The sequence below is a fragment of the Hirundo rustica genome, chromosome 6, assembly GCF_015227805.2.
Source record: "Hirundo rustica isolate bHirRus1 chromosome 6, bHirRus1.pri.v3, whole genome shotgun sequence".
Classification (NCBI taxonomy): domain Eukaryota; kingdom Metazoa; phylum Chordata; class Aves; order Passeriformes; family Hirundinidae; genus Hirundo; species Hirundo rustica.
The window spans coordinates 53,617,711-53,630,425 of record NC_053455.1 but is presented as its reverse complement, the minus strand read 5'-3'; the positions used below and the strand labels follow the sequence as shown (position 1 = coordinate 53,630,425).

At 41.3% G+C, this 12,715-nt stretch overlaps 1 protein-coding gene across 1 annotated transcript; it reads right to left on the bottom strand.

Annotated features, from left to right (window-relative positions):
- Positions 1-92: 92 nt before the first annotated feature.
- FIBIN (fin bud initiation factor homolog) lies at positions 93-4,943 on the bottom strand. The gene has a single exon (XM_040067988.1). It carries the CDS (start codon positions 4,900-4,902, stop codon positions 4,282-4,284), a length of 621 nt encoding a protein of 206 aa, XP_039923922.1. The 5' UTR covers positions 4,903-4,943; the 3' UTR covers positions 93-4,281.
- Between the last annotated feature and the right edge of the window lie 7,772 nt (positions 4,944-12,715).

The following is a 12,715-nucleotide window of genomic DNA, read 5'->3' as shown; positions in this document are numbered from 1 at the left end:
TTTAAAAGACAGAAACATTACAGACTTTGAATCTACAGGCTTACTTCAGGAATAGTGGCTGTGAAATGCACTTCACTCACAATACTTCAGTATTAGCTGAAAAGTTCTTTAATAATCATAAAATTAATACTCAAGAAGCATGAGCAAGAAACTGGTAAAGCAACATGAAGACCATCTAAATAAACAGCAACACCAACAGTGATAGATACATCCAACAGAATTAATCCATAAAATACACATTTCCTAGACAAGATTATAACCAGAGCTCTATACCTCACAAGGTGCTTGTAGTAACTAAGCCAGGTATATTTTTTTGCTTATGAAGTTTCCATCTTGCCAAACTGCATCTGAGTACATGACAACCTATAGGAGCAACAATTTCATCTCAGACAATTCATAAACCCCAGCTTGGTACACATACGGTTTTTTAAAGGCTCGCCAAGTTTTTGAAAGCTTCCCTTGACTTCTCTTTACAAGGATGGTCCTGGGTAAGTCAACCCAGGAAAATTGCAGTGGAAACTGGAAAATTGCAGTTCTGAAATCCAGTTTGCACACTCCCCGTTGAATTCCTAGTCATTACTTGGCACAAGGCAAGTACACTTTTTTTTCTCAAGCTTTTGTTTAATGGTTTGGTGCATGCTCTGAGCTTGCTTCTGTTCTGTGTGTATCAGTGGATGTGAAAATGTCCACATCAGAGCACTGCCTTCAAAAATGAGCTACCTGGAGAGAAATGAAGGGTGAGTCCCTTAGTGGCTTGCTTTGACTCTAATCAGAGACATGCTTTGAGTTGGAAGGGACCTTAAAGATCATCTCATCCCAATCCACCTGCCATGGGTAGAGATACCCTCCACTAGACCAGGTTGTTCAGAGCTCCATCTAGCCTGGCCTTGAAAACTTTCAAGGATGGAGCATCCACACCTCTGGGCAACGTATTCCTCTTGATGGAAAACTTAGGTATTAAGTAATCTCTCTATGACTGTTCCAGCTGCAGCATATTTTTTTCCCCAGAAAATAGTCTTTTGCTCTTCAGTACCATCCAGTCTTTATAAATTCAGAAATAATACATGTTTTGAAAATCATCAGAAAACTACAAAAAAAATCCCCGTCAGCTCAATTTTAGCTCGAACTTCTTCATTCTGGAAAAGAAAAATGAATTGAGTACCAATGCAACATTTTAAAATAAGAGAAGGACATAATGGGGATGACTGCTGCTACAATCATACCTTTTAAAGTTCCCTGCTTAAAAATAATTACCAAATTTTCAATGATAAAAGGGCCTTTACTATTTAAAATAGGCTGTATGAAGATACAGATTCCAGGGGATCTTCATACCTTCCAAACAAGTTTTATCAGATAAAAAGCAAAAGCAAGACATTTATAAAATTGCAAAGAGTATTGCAATATAGTTTTCATAGTTTTTAAGAAAAAAATTAATTTAAAACTTAAATGCCTGAATATCACTAAGCACTCAGTTCTTGCAGGCAGCTCTATAAAAAACATTTAATGTATCAGCTCTGGCTCAAAAATTATATATTTGACATAAATGTTTTCTTAGGTCAGCCAAAATTATGTAAATCAAACTCTAGTTGATTTAAATGTCCTAAAAGGTTTTTTTTATTGGCTTCATCAAATCCACCTAAGGCTGACCGTTTTTATTAAATTTTATACATAGACCAGACTCAGATATCTTCATTTTCTCCTTGAAAGGACCATTTAAAGCCTTCTAAAATCAATGCTACTGAAACAAAATCAGAATTCTGCCATATTTCAAATACAAAGAAGTTTATATTTTACTGAAACATAAAAAAGTGTCAAGAATTCATATTTATCATATGAAACATTAGTGTGAATTGTAAAGCACCACAGTCTTGTTTCATTAGATGACAATTTACAGGGCATTGAGTGAATTATTGAGTGGAAATGCTATACTGTAAAAACTCACACATCTTCTGCTTTGAAAAGTAAGCATTCTGGAAACATTTACTCTTTTGGTATGCTGCATACATTGGAATAGTTTCGGCTTGACCAAACATTTGACATTGCAAATAGAACAGTCAAGCTGCTTAAAGCATATTCAAGAAGCTGTTTTACACTACTACTGCTATTACTACTGCTACTATTATTTTTTCTATTATGATTTGAATACTGGCTCTCATATACTTTAAAAAATAGCATAGTCATGCCACTTCTGTTCATTTGCTGATGTTTACAATTCATGTTATAGCAAACGACTCCTCCAAGTGGGTTAAAAAGAGAATACAACTTCTTTAAGAAGTCTCTGGGCACAAATGGAACTGCATGACACTTTTGGAGGAGGACTGGTCTCAGGCACTTCTGGAGCTTGGTCCAGCCCAGAAATGATACTATGTTTTGCTAAGATAGTGAGCACACAAGACTCAGTGACTCAGCTCACTCTTGTGTTGTGCCCTCCATGCCCAGTGGCAAGGAAAGTATCACAAATAAATTAATTTTTAAGAGCTAGAACTTGCTATATACTTTCTAACTTGAGAACAGAAAAATAACACTGAGTGGTTCCACCAGAGTCAACCAATAAAATGTTTCCTTTTTTTTTTCTCACCAAATCTTTAAAGACTTAAAAATGCAGAGTGACATCTAAAGTATCTTGCTAGTAGGCTACACTTCACTGCCTTCAGCAAAATGAGCTGTCTAGTTCTGTAAGCACCTACTTTCATGAGACTTTCCTGGTGCCTTCAGCACTCTAGTCCAAGCTGACTTATGTTGACCCACTGCACTGCTGAGTAACTTACCCACTGAACGGTTTGCAGACTAAAGTATAACTAAATGGGAACAGGGTTAACAAGAAAACATCTCAAAAGTACGTAAGTTTCTCTTCCAGTGCCATGAGTGCTTAAAAAGGCTTAAAACTCAAAAAAGTCTGCGGCACAAGCCCTTTTGTATTGTTGCTTTTAATGAAACTTGCTTACCTCATGAGTTTGTAAATTTTTATTTGTTTTTTACTAAAAAGCAAGTTATTTCACTTGGCAGGGTCTACAAACTTTCAATTTTTTGCTGAAAAGACACATTTCAACAGAACATTTTAAAATCAAGAGCATGTCGGAAACTAATTACAAAAATTGTTTTCAAATATTTATTATAACAACCTATAAACTCTTTTCATCCAAACAGGTATTCTGCTGGCAGTATCTATAACCTAACAGCCACATTACCCCAAATTGTCAGTTAAATAGCAATGAGTCTAAAAACCCAAATAATCCCCACCCTCCTTCCCACGAGGCACTTTTGCTATTGTCCAGGACCACAAAGTTTTATTAATAACTTAGCTAGCAAAATAATAACTTAGCTAGCAAAAGTACAAAGTCACCAACAAGAAAAGTCAATGTGCTTGCACAGACAAAACCTTTTTGTCTGCTTTAGAAACATGTTCCTGGCTCTCAAATCTGGGATCCAAAACTCTGATCGCCACTAGGGCTCATTCTTTTTGCTAGAAAAATCTCCACCAGCATTCTCAGGATCTGACATAAGCCTTTTTGACTGCTTCTTAGGGTTATGATAGCTTAGTCACAGATAAGCAAACCTGGAAGTACAAATCCTGCCAGAACAGTTCCCATCTTTCCAAACACAAATGAAAATCACAGCTTTGTGTAGTGATACAACGTGTAACGAGCATATAGTACATATCATTAGAAAGGAAGTTAATAGAGGGCCAGAGGTTTCACCCTGAAGGACTAACAACAAAAGCAATTTAAGTATTTGCTATTACAGGAGTCTGGAAGGAGCTGGCCAGCACCTCACTTCAACTACACTTAGGGCAGGTGAGCCACAGCAGAACAGGTGATACAAAAGCAAGCAGGGAATCAGAGATGAGAAAGCTTCATTTTGCAACCAAACATGAACGATACAACAGAGTATGGGATATTAACTTAAACATACCTCGAGCCTCCTGATTTACAGAATTGTGCTATTTGTTTAGAAGGTAAAATAAATAAGGTTTTTCCACGAAGAAGAATGTATTTTGTTTCAGTTACTATCCCTGGAAGTGTTCAAAAGCGAGTAAATGTGGCACTTCTCAATACGGTTTAGTGGGCGTGGTGGTATTCAGTCAAAGGTTGGACTCGATCTTGAAGGCCTTTTCCGACCTTAGTACTTCTTAGGATTTATCCAAGGAGGTGCTCCTTCCAGGCAGACGTTAGGGCTGTGTCTTCCGGGGGACGGGCGGTAGGGCTGGGGGTCTCTCTCGAAGCTGACGGGGGGTCCGGGTTCAGCTGGGGCAGGGGCTCCGGCCGGGCGGGAGGTCCCGTCTCAAGCGCGGAGATAATCGTTCTTGAGGCGGCTGAGGCGGGCGCCGTGGCTGCGGACGGTGAGGGCCAGCAGGTCGTACTTGTCGCGCAGCCCGCTGGAGACGTGGCGGGTTTCGCGAAGCAGGGCGCGGGCGTGCAGCAGCAGCCCCAGGAAGCTGTCGCCCAGACGGAACTCCTCCCGGCCGCCCTGCTCCTGCCCCTGGCGGAATTTGCCCTCCAGCTCGCTCAGCGAGCGGTCCGAGCTGGAGTAGGCGTCGCTGATCTGGGCGGACTCGCGGCGCAGGTAGGCACCGTAGCTCTCCTCCCCGTCCAGGTCGTAGGAGATGCTCCTGCCGATGCCTTCCAGCACCCGGCCCGCGTCCTCCACCTGCCGCCCCAACACCGTCAGCTCCTCTCGCAGGCTGAGCCCGCCGCCCGCCGCCGCGCCGCACCGCCGCTGCTCGCTCACCCGGAACAGCAGCTGGCACCGCTCGGGGTCGTCGTTCTCCTCGTAGTCCCCATCGGGGACGAAGTAGTGGTGCAGGCTCCCGTTGGACATCTCGGGGTACAGCGGCCCCTCAAAGTACCCGCGGCAGAGGCTGCAGAGCCAGAACAGCCACGCCAGGCGCAGAGGGACCGGCATGCTGCGGCCGGCGGGCAGCCTAGGGCCGCCCGTGCCGCATGGGTCTCCCCGGTGCCGCCGCTGCGGGCCGCCCGGGACGAGTGCCGCCGCACGGCGAGAGAGCTGACGGCGGTCTAGGGCCGGCTGCGCCGCGTCGCTCTTAAAAGCCGGCAGGCTCGCTGAGGGGGAAGCGGCCCCCGCGCCGCGCCGCGCCGCGCCAGGCAGGACAGGGCCGGGCCGGGCCGGGCAGGGCCGCCCCCCGCCCCGGGCACCGGCCACAGGGCCCCCGCCAGCACCGCCCCCCGCATCCCCCCCGCGGGGGTGTCCGGCGCGGGGAGGGAGGGGTACACGTACCCCTTTCCCCTCTTAATAAAGAATAATCCGGCTGTACTCAGCTCTGCTCTTCTTCCCCTTAGAAATGACTGCTTAGCTAGCAGCCTGCTCTGTACAGCAGCTCAAACACAAGGCTTGGGACAAGGGGACTTTTCAAAGTTGCTCAGGCCGCATAGTTTTTCATTGATATAAAATTTGGATGGGAAGAAGATGCAGGATCAAGTATAAAGTGTAAAACAATAAACTTCGACAGGGTAAGGTGGGAAAATGAAACACAAAATTTGTTTTTAAGCAAAATATCCAATGTGTTCCAGGAAAACCCCATTACATTGCATCCTATGGGGCTGACTTCATAAGAAGTATTTCTTTTTCATAATATATGATTTTTTGGGGGGTGAATCTAGTAGCAGAATTGTGCCACAGTCGAACCATCCATCTTTATAATTTTTGAGTTGTTAAATCAAGGTGAGATCACCAAAATAAAGAGTCTGTATAATTACCAGCTTCTTTCACATATTTTTTTCCTCTTTCATGGAAAAAATCACCTCCTAGCAAAGATTATACCAAGTCATCCAGAGTTAAAACTCCTGCTGCTGTTTGTGAGAGATTTGCAGGGAACAATATTTATATTGCCTCTATAAAATACTTTAACTATCATTTTGACACTTTCTGCATGTTGTAAATAACTATGATGCTTACAGTTAATTTAGTTGGGAAATAAGCCAGACACTTGAGATGTATCTCTGGCTTTTTTCACTATTATTCTGGACATTGTAGATTAAAGGCTTATGGGGCTCAGGGGCCTTTGGGTCAACCATTTCTTAGCTGCCATAATTTCAGACACCTATAATTCAAATGCAGTCTCAAGCCCCTTCCCTCACATCAACTTCATTCCTCACAAGCTATCCTGTCTCTGGGTACATGTGAAGCAAATAGCTGCTGTAGAGACCAGCTGCTCATCTCAGTTTCAAGTGTACTGAGCTCCACAAGCTGCTCCCCTCTTTGCTGACTTTTCTTGGGAGGATTCAGGGAGGCACCTATATTCCCATGTGTCTGGTAGGTTCCTGGGAGCTCAGTGATGGACTTAACTACATAGCCAGGCCCTATAATGTGAGACACATAGCTACTAACTGCAAGCTGTCACTTCTGTGTGGCCTTTAATACCCTATGATGTGATATCTGTGTGCCTGGGTATTGACTTCAGAGCCTGCTGAAGCACTTTAAATAAGATGGTCATAAGACTAACACCACGAGACAAAAGCAAAAAAATAAACCAACCAGTCAGACAATCAACAGAAAATTAACCAGAGACAGCAAGAGTAATAACTGAAGCCTTCACTTACTTGATTGATGTAGTCTCTGCAAATTCTGCAGTCATTTGAGATTACAAACACAGACACCTCAAGATTAGAAATATTTGCAGTGTCTAGTCGGCTTCTCTTTCCAGGCAACTTTCTGTTGAGAAGCCATGCTAGACAAGCAATTGTAACAGAAACTCTCCACTCATTTGGAAACATTTTAAACTTGTAATTAAGCTCACAAAACACTCATAAAAATCGGTTGGATTAGGCTAAGGTACTGTGCTTCAGCTTTGTATAAAATATTTAAATCTTATTCAACTATTTGAGGCTATTTGATGTTTATGTTAGGCAACAGGGGCTCCTTGAAACAATTCTGGGAAGAGCATTTCCAGGATGCTCGTTTCACCTCATGTTTGGTTTGGATCTGTGTTCTTCGACGATCATAGTACATTGTCTCCATCCATTTCCACCCGGACTGGTATTATTGACGGGTAGCTGATTTGGCTGGTACCTTGGATTGTAATGGACTCCACTTCTGATGTCTCCTCATGAAAGTATTGTACTGTAAATCACCCAGCTATAGCTTTGTCAGCATGGTTATACTTTCACCAGTGCCACAGAGGGGAAAAAACCTGCCCTAGCCTTAGAAAATATTTTGTCTCTTTGTACATTTAGAGACTAAGAGGTGTGTGTATGCTGTTCCCTGCTGTAGCTGCCGACTGTCTGTCACTGCTGTTTATAGTTTGGCATGCATTATCCAGGTTTAATTTAAATTTTATATCCAAATAGTCTCACCCCAGTGGAAAGCAGACTTGAAATGTCTACCTTCGAAGGTGTCTTGGTTTTGAAAGACAGTTGTCTGCCAAGGAAAGCTAGAACCTCTCTTGGAATGGAGAATGTAAACCCCCTTCCCTCCAAATTATTATAATTTTGCAATTAGGGGCTTTCAGGCAAAGATATGGGAATGGGAGGAACAGTTGTTCACTAGGAATAGTAAAAAAAAAAAAAAAAAAAAGAAAATACAAATGTAGTAGTAAAAAAACAAGTAAGGAAGCAAACAAAAATCCTGGAAAAAACCCTGACAGAGTCAGGGATACGACCTGGCACCCTGTTGCTCAGGGTGTTGGAAGCAGTCCAAATAAGTCCTCTTGGAGTAACAGATGTGGTTCTGTGGAGTAGAGATGGTCCTGTAGGAAGTCCAGTGGTGACAAGATGGGTCCAGTCTTCCTCTGGGAATCCAATGGAAAAACTGGATACCTTCAGTCCCAGTTTTTATCTAGCTGGGAACAGTTGGCTCCCCCCCTCACTGTGTGGAGCATCTCCCAATGGGATGATGGAATGTGTCATGTCATTGGTGGCCCTAAAGGCCCATTATCAGAAGATGTCCCCTGGAGGATGGAGGGGTGGTGAAAGAGATAAGAAACACTGCCCCACCTGGTTTTAATGACTGGGCCATTATCAGAAGGCATCCTCCTCCTTCCACCCTGGAAGGGTGAGAGAAGGATAAAACATCTCCCAAAACCCAGCTTTCAACAGATGAAATAGAATACACATTTTTAGGTTACATAATCCAAGACAGAAGGAAGTCTGCAATTCAGGATCTGCAGTCTTAGTGACTCAGTGGGCATAGGTTTAGTAAAAACTGGAACTTGATGAAAGAGACACAGCAGCCTGATACAAGGCAATACCTATTATAGGTCAGGATTACAAAGCAACAGAATTCTAAGTTTTAACTGAAAAGCATCAAACGGTGGAAAAGATAAAGGTTCACACTGACAGAACAAGACTGTGAATGAGTAGCCATTATTCATTCCCAAATCACACCTAAAAGACAAAAGTCTTAAGACTGCAATGAGATAATCACATATAAACACCCTTAAGCTGTCCATGAAACCATGTGCATACAAATGAAAATCAGGGTTTGTTTTTTTTCTGAAAGACATGCAGTGACAGTAACAGTTACCTTTATCTATCAAGACTTGAGTTGAAGGGTCTGAAGTTTTCGTGACAGTTAACAGCAGCAGGAACACCGTGGCAAAGGCTGAAGTAACAACATAAAAATCAGTCAGTGCAGAACTCAGTAAACTAATTTCTGGCAATAGCTGGAAGTTTAGAGGGTAATAAAACTGAAGGAAGACAGAAGGGAATTTCTCAGGAATACCAGAAACCTGGAGTGCAGAGAACCAGGGAAGACAGCAAGCCATTTTTCTGCTGAATATTGCATTTTCTGCTGGGAGTCCTTGGGGATAGTTGAATGACATCAGATATCTGGGAAGCTTTTGGGATGCATCAAAGAAACAGATCTTCCTTGTGGCATGTTCCCATGAAGGTCCTCATTTATATCTTGGCACTGTCAAAAGACTGGTTGATACCAGTATTTTATCCCCCATGCCTGCTTAAGCATTTAAAAGTTCCTTCTGTATAAATTAGGGAAAAGTACAGGGAGCAAAAATAAATAAATGGTACTGCTGTCTTACAAATACTTGGCATGATATACTCTGCTGTGGTAAAACCACTGTTTTTCCACAGAACATCATTAGTTTAAAGTAAGATAAAGGACAGTAGAATTTACTCTACATAACCTGCTTATGCAGCATCAAAATCAGCCTCCAGCCCAGAAACTGCCTATACACTGATGGCAAATGCACAGCACAGCAGTGAATTTCAGGTGACAGTTGTATACATCTTCTTCTGCAAACTGTGCTTCATCTTCGGCTTTTGGCTCACATGTAGTTGTTATTTCTGTTGTAGATCATGGTAAACTTTGCAACATCAGAATATTTCAGATGTAAATGGCCATTTATTTGGAGAACTGAAATATGTTATACAATCCTAAAGGCTCCACAGGCTTTAGAGTATAAATGTTTTCTGACTACTCACTTCTGTTTTCCTGCTATGAACTGTGCTATGGCTTTACATAAAGATACCTTGTTTAAAAATGAGACTCAAAAGTATGTGTATGTAATTTCTGATTGTAGGGTGCAGTGCTAAATGCTCAAATGTCATCAAGTGAGGGAAGACATGAAATAGTCCATGAAAGAGTAATGCCAGGGGTTTTTGTAGGAAAATTGCCATAAGAACATACCAGAAATTCTGTAGAATGAAAAAAAAAAAGGTTTGGGAAATGAAGCTTTTATAATGCATTTAGGATTCATTCAGTATAACTTTGCATTACAGCAGAAATTCAGAATCAGTATGCTGAAGCACAAACCATACTGAGTATTCCAGGACCAGAAGGATGTCTGGGGTTTCACTGAAATTTTGAATTTCTCAGAAAGGCATATTTAATTTAGAATTGGAACAGCTGACCAACAGATATCTCAAAAACAAATTTGTAGAGAAAACAACTTTATTGTTAGCTTATTTAAGCTAACTGATTCTGATAACCCTTTTCTCGTTCACAAACTTCAGGCTGAAACCACATCTGTGTCAGGGCACAGAATCCCCTGAGTGTGTTAACATTGGCCTTTCTTGGATAATCAGTACAGAAAACCAAATTCAAAATACACAAGTAGCTATAGAAAGATTGGGTATGAGGCTGGATGTGAATACAACCTTTTCCTAATGGAAAAGGTCTGTCAGGCTGTTTGTCTTAGAAGAGTTTGTGCTTAATATTGAACTTACTTCAGCTTTAGCCAACCAAAATGACCTTGGCCTTGGCAAAAAAATATGGAAAAAGATTTTACCACAGCCCATCTCTGTAGTGGGTGCTGGTTTACTTTCTGGAAATATAATTTCCTTAAAGCAGAAAACTGAGGCTATACTCAGTTTACTTTTATAAAGTGAAGTGATGCATTTGGTTTCATCCTAAGAAGGGAAAAGGTTAAAAGAGAGTTGAAGCAGGATAAATATGTACTAGTATTTTAGTAGCTCAGTGTCTGATTGTTAATGAAAACCTTGAACCCTAAAAGGGATATTGCTAACATCTCTTCAGCAAGGTTCCTGAAGTGGAAATAATAACACTTCCTCAGTGGAAATGAAAACACTTAAAAAACATCATTGCTGGCCAGCACGTGGAGAAGTTTTCCAATCACTGTAAATGTGGTTTTTTACAGAGACAGCATATCATACTTTCAACATGTTGACTTGATTTTCAGTCCTTTCTGTGTTATTTTTAATGTTCCCTGTAAGCATGAAAAAGCTGCATGTGGAAACACATACTTTGCAGTTGTTACAGAAACAAAGTTCACTAATTGTTCATAAAAAATGCTTTCTTCTTCCATATAACCTGTTAGAAGTAAAATAAGATTTTAAAACCCTCAAAGTTTCTTTTTCCTTCTCTCCCTGTCTCACAAAATAGAGAAAGCTATCAATCTGACATGTCTTTCTCAGGCAGGGGTAGCAAAGAATTTAAATAAAAGCCTTGGAAGAAATCTAGAAGAGTCTGGTGAGGAAATGCTGATGTCATGTCCAACAAGATTAATCCATTTATACAGTTTCTCAGGATTTATAGACCTGTGATCTAATGTATTTATTTGAGGCACAGTCTTGAGAACATAATTTTTCTGAAAGCTGGATTTCACCAGGTCTGTTCTTTAGGTCAATTCCCCAACAATTTAAAGACACTAAAGAATTTCCAGTTTTATCACCTTTGTAAGGATGGTATTTTCTGACTTATACATGTAATCGTATGTATTAAGATCAGGCATGGATTACTGAATAAAAGCTAGATCCTGGCATGTTTATACTGGCTAGTCATCAAATTTCCTTTTCTCACTAATGTTTCAAGGTCTTTGCTCGTGAACTTAAAGGGGCAGCCTACCTGTTTAGGCTAACCAACTGCATGTAGTTTTATCAAACATGTCTCCACAGAGCATTAGCCTTCCTGACTGAGGTAAAACTGAAATATATGTAACAGTATCCTCTGTGCAGATAAAAGTAAGATGAGATGGAAAATATCAAAATATTCATAGGGTTTAACTAGTTTAAACTCCTCTCAGCCATACCTTACCACTTGTAGTGTAAAAATAATAACCCCGCTATGCTTCTATGGTAAAAATCCCTTGTATTCACAGATCTGTTTTCTAGGAGTTGAAAAATGTCCTTTTTGTATCCTAGCACATTCACTCAGATTTTTATTTAGTTGTTTTTAACAGTGTATTAAAGCTAGTCAGATGTTGTATGTGAGCAGCGTAAACCCAGACATATGGTCTCAATTCAAATATAACAAAATCTCTGTGTTTAAAAAAAAACCAAAACCAAACCACCCCAACATTCCCCTTAACAAACATTTTTATAAAATTCTACTTGAAAAAGCAGGTGAAGGAATTACTTACAGTCAGCTGCATATTTATTTTTGTGCAGCCATGATTGACTATTCCACAGGTTTTTAATGACTCAGTGCACACAGAGAACTCATTCAGCTGCCTGAACAGTGCATTATTCTCCCATGTTTGAGGCTGGTGCAGAATGTCAATATGGAATTTATACCTCCTACTACAATTTATGACTTTTATTTGGAATGGCATGGCTTAGGAATTGGCATTCAAGGTTATTTGTGCAGATCCTTCTGCAGAGAATGCAGTGGATGCTGGTGAAATTTGCCTCTGCAGCTTGACCTGGCGCCCTAGCATGGTTGTTTGTCCTGACTGAACCACAGTGTATGGAGTGCTTCTCAAAGATGCAGGAACATGACTTGCCTGTTTCCACATTTCTGGTCAAGAGGCAAAGACCTATGATTGGCTTGAAAGACTGGGGGCTACTTTAGGCTTAGGAAATAATACAGCTCCTCCAGCTTGGTTGCCTTGGATGAGAAAGCCCCATTTAGTGTCACTAACAACCTCTGAACATCATGTTTGGTCTCACATATCAGTTTGTTCAGGTTCTTTAATCCCACTGTGGTTTATGCTCCCAGAGACTGTGCCAGCTGGAGAACCTGTGCAAGTTTTCCCTAGGCAGTGTCTTTTCGGGATGCTGGAAAGTCTGAGGCAGCGGTACTGTAGTACCTTGGCAGATTTGGAAGAGTTTCCCACAAGATTAGACAGGTGATGCCTGAGTGTCAGTATGCAAAAGGATCTCAGTGCCCAAACCCACAGAAGCACACAGAAAACAGTTTTCCTCTAGTAACACAATAAATGCTTCTGTTACACAGCAAGCAGCATTGGAGGCATTTAAACAATTCCCTATTCAGAGCCCCGAGAAGGTTCAGCAAAACCAAAGCAATGCGGTGACAGCTGTTTGAAATTAAAATTAATGAAAAT

Excerpts from the sequence above, each read along its gene's own strand:
- FIBIN (XM_040067988.1), bottom strand. The coding sequence starts at position 4,902 with ATGCCGGTCCCTCTGCGCCTGGCGTGGCTGTTCTGGCTCTGCAGCCTC.